Source organism: Mastomys coucha, unplaced genomic scaffold (genome assembly GCF_008632895.1).
Source record: "Mastomys coucha isolate ucsf_1 unplaced genomic scaffold, UCSF_Mcou_1 pScaffold15, whole genome shotgun sequence".
Lineage (NCBI taxonomy): Eukaryota > Metazoa > Chordata > Mammalia > Rodentia > Muridae > Mastomys > Mastomys coucha.
Genome location: NW_022196897.1, coordinates 16,429,878 through 16,436,664, shown reverse-complemented (window position 1 = coordinate 16,436,664; position 6,787 = coordinate 16,429,878). Strand labels below are relative to the sequence as shown.

Here is a 6,787-nt window from a genome sequence, read left to right as displayed (position 1 = left end):
CCCAAGTGCTGGGATTAAAGGCGTGCGCCACCACTGCTGGCTCAATCTGCGTTTCTTACAGAAGCCTGGACCACAGCCCAGAGGTGGCAGCACCCACAATGAGCTGGGCCCTCCCCTTCAATCACTGATTAAGAAAATGTCATCCAGACCTGCCTACAGACTGATCTTAGGTGGCTTTTCTCAATTGAATTCCCTGCTCAGATGACTGTGGCTTGTAACAAGTTGATATAAAACTAGCCAGCACACAGGGTTCCTCTGCATAGATCTCATTGCACTGAAGCTGTCTATGTAGGCCAGGCTAGCTGGAAACTCACAAAGATCCGCCTGCCTCTGCCTCCTGAATGCCGGGACTAAAGGCATGCACCACCACACCTGGTTTTCTCTCTTTTTATGAGTTTATTTTCTGTTTTAATATGTGGATATTTCACGTGTAAGTGCCTGTAAATGTCTGAAGAAAGGGTCTAATTCCCTGCAGGTAGAATTACGGGCAGTTATGAGACATCTGATGTGGAAAGTGAACTTAATCAGGAAAATCAGGAAGTGTTCCTAACTCCTGAATCTTGTCTCCAGCTCCAACCTTTTATACTCTTAAAAGAAGCTAGCAGACTGGAGAGATGGCTCAGCAGTTGGGAGCACTGGCTGCTCTTCCAAAGGACCTGGGTTCAGTTCCCAGCAACCACATAGAGTTCATGACAGTCTGTAACTCCAGTTCCAGGGAATCTGACACCCTCACACAGACATACATTCAGGCAAAACACCAATGCACATGAAATAAAAATAAATAATAATTAAAGAAGAGAAAGAGAAAAGCTAGGACTCTAGAGTTCTGTGGGAAACCTTCCAATTTTAAGATAAACCATTGTGTGGGGACAGATCAAACTAGTGGTTGGATCTCCAGTCTGAGACAGCAGTGTTTTGGAACCTTCTCCCAAGCTGGCTAAGGCCACTGAGCCTCTCTGCATCAGCCTCCTCATCAAGCCGTGATGGCTGCTGGTTTCATCCCCTCTGATGCTTCCCCAGCTTACTCCGGTTCCATGCTTCTTTGACCTGGATGCCTTGTGTGGTAGGATCCTCGTTCAGAACGGCTCCTTCTAGGGAACTGGAGAGGAAGCAGGAAGGCAGGAACTGGACAGGCAGAGCCAAAGAACATTCACTTTGGGATTGTGGCTGATGAGCCCTAAGAGCTTGTCTGTTAACAAGTCTTAAGTTAGCATGTACAGCAGTGAGTTTCCCTGTAATGCTCTCACACAGGTTTGTCACTGTGTTTGTTCCAGTCTCCCACTCACCACTCAGAAGTTTCTTTAGGCGGGTGCCTCAGCTTCCCTTCGCCTCAGTTTCCTTGTCTGTGCACTGGGACTGCAGAGCCAGCAATTCAATAGACTCTGGAGAAGATTCACAGATATGGTGCCTATGAAAGAGCTTATGGGAGGTGCTTAGCAAATGATCAACATTCCTTAGACGCCTGGTTATAGCTGCTGCCCTAAGGGAGAATCTGAAGAGACTAGTGAGAGAAGGGAATCCGAAGAGAAAAAAAGAGCAGGAGAGGTGTGAGGCCAGCCTTGGTTACAAGAAAATCATGTCTCAAACATGAAACAAAGGGAGAATGGACCTCCACCTGGGGTCCCTTGGGCTGGGTGGTGATACACATCATCCTGGTAGATGGGCCAGCAGCCCCTGTAGCTTGATGGAAATACTGCATTGTAAGCAGGGGTGCACCGTGTTTGTTGTATGGATTAGCTCCCTGGGCTTTACCCTGCTGTTCCATGGCTCCCCAAGCCACTGGTAACTGCACTGATTTGCGCAGCCATCAGAGGGCGCTGCACAGCTCAGTTGTCACCTTAGAGGGTTTGAGTGTCAGCACAGCAGCACCAGAGCCTGAGGGAGACCTGCCCTCTGTTCTCTTGTCTTTCCAGGAATGTCTGACTTCCAGTACTTGGCAGTGCACACAGAAACTGGTGGCAAGCACGTGTCCATGTATGACAGAGTGCTCATGCGCAAGCCTGAGAAGGAAGAGTTCTTCCATCAGGAGCTACCACTCTACATCCCCCCACCCATCTTCTCCAGGCTGGACACTCCTGTGGACTATTTCTATCGCCCTGAGACACAGCACCGGTAGGTAGCCCCAGCCTCTCACCCAGGCCCCAGGGCAGCAGAAGGCCTGAGGCCAAGGCATCAGGATTAAATTCAGAAGGGGAGTGGCCTGGTGATCACACACTAGCTTCATTCCCAACAAACAGTGAAGTAGTAGTACTCGAGAGCACCTGGTGAGAAATCGTCTCTGTTTTTAATCCTCTGGTCATTACTGAGAAGCCTCTTTGGACCTTCAGTCACCAGTAATGGCACTACCTGTGAGATGCCGTGTGCAAACAGCCCACGCCAACCCAGGCTGTTTTGTCTCCTCTGTCCACCCAATGGCCTCCTGGTCCCTGCCTCAGCACAGTTCATAGCTTGCTCTGTAACCCAGGCTTCTGCCATCTCCCCGCAGAACCTCAGCTTGTTTGTCCCACTTGCTGTCTCCCTGTCTGCACACATGACTGGAGGTAGCTGCCAGCACTATCCAGCACTTACCTATCTGCTGGAGCCTCCCTTCGAGCCCCAGAATCCTTGTTGGTTGTTCCCGAATCCTGCTTACTGAATATGAGCTGTGTTCTGAGTTTTGAGGATGGGCTGCGGGCATCTCAGAGTCAATGGTAGGCATCTCTTGTCCCAACTAAGACCACATGCAACTCAAGTGAGATGAGTAATTTAGTTTTATACAATCTGGACAGAATGGGGCTGTTGGAAAGGCAGGTCCCAGGCATTGTCAAATGTGGGTTTTTCTCTGGAGGCATCTGCACTTTGGCACAGAGGAAGAAGAGTTCCTTTGTATAAGAGCCAGGACTGACTAATGTAGAAGAAATTAATTTGAACATTCTTAATATGAGATTAATAACGCTTACCAGCTGTGGGGAAGTACGGAGCCTGCATTTGGTCTCGCCTCCTGGCAATTTGCCAGTTCTCTGTCATCCCTATTTATAAAGGATGTAGATGAGACTGGGGGGCTCCAGGCCACATGAGAAGTTCTGAACCTGGCCTTGCCCAATCCCTGGGCCTTCTGTGGCCCTTAGTGTCACACTGTTCTTGATATTATGCTTGTGATGTTTAGAGAGAAGGTCCGTCTCTGTAGCCCAGGCTGGCCCAGAGCATATTGCAGCATCCAGGCTGGCTTCAGACTCATAGCCTCTCTGGCCTTATCCTCTTAAGTGCTGCGGTCATGGGCTAGCATCACCATGCCCATTACCTTTTTAAAATTACATACACAAAGACAGCCTTTCTTATTGTGTTGTACACTTCCCAGGACAGGGGTTTGTCTGGCTTTGTTCTCTCCTGTGACCCTGGGCCAAGTGCTGCCCATAGCTGGGGCCCAGTGGAAGGAGCCTTGGGAAGCAGGTCAGCGCACAGATAAGCCAGAAGATGAAAGCAGCTTGAAAGCCAGCCTGTGATTGGCTCTGTGTTCCTTGAGGAGACTGTTGGCTGTGTGCAGTCCTCAGAAGGTAGCACTAGAGTGCTGACTGCTGAATTGGCACATGGTGGGTTCTGTGCTGGGAAAGGGCAGGTGCTGGAATGGATACTGTAGCGTAAAACAGATGGTAGTGTGAGCAAGAGCAGGGGCCTGGGATGGCCATTTTTGAATGGGGTAGGACTGAAACTGATAGAGTCCTGTGGTGACCCAGGCTTGGAGCTTGATACCAACAGATGACATGGCACGGAGGCTTTGTTCTGGGTTAGATGCTGGGAAGCAGAGCAGAATGTGAGCAAATAGATGAGTGCATTAAATACATTGTGAGTGGCTGGGGCTTGGGAAGGCCATTAATGAGCTAGCTGTAGAAATGAGTGATGGAGGAACAAGTCAAGAAAGTATTCAGAGAGAACATTCTAGACCAAACCTGAAGCCCGTGCTGAGGAGCCATGAGGAACTGCCACCTCCAAAGCTAGTGTGTGTGTGTGTGTGTGTGTGTGTGTGTGTGTGTGTGTGTGTGTGTAAGAGGGGGGGGAGAGAGAGAGAGAGAGGGAGAGAAGAACTTGATTGATTGATTGATTGATTTGGGCCTGGCCTGGCTTTTAAAACCTCAGAGTTCACCCCCAAATGGTACAGTTCCTCCAACAAGGCCACACACTTCCTAATCCTTCAAATCCTTCTCAGAAGGTTCCATCCTCTGGTGAATAAGTATTCAAATATATGAGTCTATGGGGTCCATTTTAATTCAGGGTTAAGATCCCTAGGCTGCGGTCTCATCCCAAAAAATGTATTGTTCCATGCTTTAAAAAACTGCTGTGAGCAGGATTTAGTGGTGTATGCCTTTAATCTCAGAACATGGGAGGCAGAGACGAGGGGATCTCTGTGAGTTCAAGGCCACTCTGGTCTTCAAATCCAGTTCCAAGACAGCCAGGGCTGATACACAGAGAAAATCTTGCCTGTGGGGGGAAAAAAGCCCAACTGAACTGGAGGTGGTGCAATAGTATATACCCATACTCCAGTAATCGTGAAAGCTGGAACAGGGAACTCACTTAAGCCCAAAAGCTTGGGACTAGCTTGGGCAATAAAGAGTTTGTCTCAAATAAGTAACACTGCTGGGATGATAGATTCACACACTGGGAATCCCAGCACTCACAAAGTTTAGGGTCACGAGTTCTAAGGCCACCTGAGCTGACTTAAACAAAAGTCAGGTGTGGTGTACACCTTTAACCCCACCACTTGGGAGGCTGAGACTGGCAGACCTCTGAGTCTGAAGCCAGCCTGGTCTACAGAGTGAGTTCCAGGACAGCCAGGGCTACACAGAGAAACCCTGTCTCGGAAAAAAAACCAAAAAAGGCAGAGGCTTCAGTGCCTTTCGTGGTGCTCTTTGTTGCTGACTTCCAGGGCTGTTTAGTCTGTCGCTCTCCTGTCCTCCACCAGTTGTTCTCATTATGAGAGTAAGCTGAGCTTGTTCAGAGGAAACAAGTGTTAGGAAAAGAATCAGCCACAGAAGCACAAGTGCTGCTCCTCCCTGCCAAACCCTTTGCCGGGGGAGGACTACTCACTGCACATGCGGTGTGCCTGGCAGGAGAGTGAGCCCTGCACTGGCTATGATTACTGCATTCTTACATTTTCTCTATTACATTTATTTATCTAATTAGTGTGTGTGTGTGTGTGTGTGTGTGTGTGTGTGTGTGTGTGTGTGTGTTTGCACCACTGTGCCTGGCTGCCCCATTGCTTTTTCAGAGTTAAATTTCTGATGTGTTTTTGTTCTCTCACAAAGTACTTAACACCTGTAGTAGGAAGAACACTACCCAAAAGACCCTGGGCTGCACTCCGCACAGTGGGGCTGGTAGACAGCTGTCCACATTCTGGAGTAGGCCATGGCTTGGGGCCAGCTGTTTTTGGGCCCATGGGTATGACCCTTTTTCTTCCTTATGTGATTGGGCAGATTCCCAGCACACAGAAAGAACCTGCCTTTCTTCCCAGGCACTGTTGATTCTGGGGGCATGGCTGGCCAGCCAGGGAAAGGAGGGCCTGGCTGTCTACCCTCTGGTGTTGGGTGTCCTAGGCTGGGGTTGCAGAGGGAAGACTGGCAGGGTGTTGAGCCCCTTCTGCTCCTGCCAGCAGCTCTCTACAGATTTAGGGTCGCTGTGGTCAGTAGAGCTAGCCAGAGGCAGCCCTGAGGCCCTTCTCTGACACTCTCTCTGAAGTGAAGGTCAGCCACCTACTGTCCTTCCTGAGGGTGTTGGGGCTCAGGGAGATAGTCTTTAAAGCAGGATAGTGTTGTACCTGGCATGGCTCCTGAAAGGCACATTTGGAAAAAAGCAGACTTGACCGCTTATTTCATATTTGTTTGCCAATGTGAAAACCACTTTTTACTTGCTTTTGAAGTTTACAGTTGATACATGGAGAAAAGTAGGGTAAAGTGCAAACTGGATGAGGTTGAGCAGGATTGCTTGAGCCTAGGAATTCTAGACCAGATGTATTCACAGCAGCACACTGTTTTTGTAAAAGGGTAAAGGAGCTGAGAGGTGGCTCAGTGGTTAGGAGCATTTGTTGCTCTTCCAGAGGACCAGAGTTTAGTTCCCAGCACCCACATCAAGTGGCTCACAACAACAACACACACACACAAAAACAGGATGACTGTGGGGAGGGGCTTGTGGCATCCTGGATACAGTAAAATGCACTTGCGGTGCTGTGAGGTGGGGCTGGTGTTGGGGAAACACAGGCCTATGTACAGCAGTAACTACTGAAGCTGAGGATTTGCGTGTGGGGGTTCTTGATACTACTGTGTCTGAGGCTGCTGTTCCTGACGACTACTCTTAAAGAGTCAGGGAGTTGCTGTAAGTGCTTCAGGAGCCATCCACTGGAGTGGCTCTGTGCGGATACATGTACAGTGTGTGTTTTAAAACTGCTTCTTTTAGCCTGGTGTGTTGGTGCATGCCTTTGATCCCAGCACTTGGGAGGTAGAGGCAAGCACATCTCTGAGTTTTGGGCCAGCCTAGTCTACAGAGTGAGTTCTAGGACGGCCAGGGTTATACTGAGAAACCCTGTCACGAAAAAAGAAACAACAAAAATCAAAAAACAATTTTTTTTTAATTTTTTTTATTAGATATTTTCTTTATTTACATGTACATTTCTCCATTCCCAGTTTCCCCTCCAAGAAACAAACAAAAACAACAAAAACAAACCCCTGTTGCCTCCCCCCTCCCAATGCCTACCACCCCACCCTCTCCCACTTATTGGCCCTGGCTTTCCCCTACACTGGGGCACAGAACTTTCACAGGG

General features: G+C 49.0%; 1 protein-coding gene across 3 annotated transcripts in view; it reads left to right on the top strand.

The window, feature by feature from the left end:
- The window catches only part of Gtf3c5 (general transcription factor IIIC subunit 5), a 22,996-nt gene that overhangs the window by 4,185 nt on the left and 12,024 nt on the right, over nucleotides 1-6,787 (top strand). For all 3 annotated transcript variants that reach the window (XM_031369535.1, XM_031369534.1, XM_031369536.1), the window contains exon 3: nucleotides 1,914-2,112. In XM_031369535.1, the coding sequence (XP_031225395.1) occupies nucleotides 1,914-2,112 (199 nt within the window). The remainder of the gene's footprint in view (nucleotides 1-1,913; nucleotides 2,113-6,787) is intronic.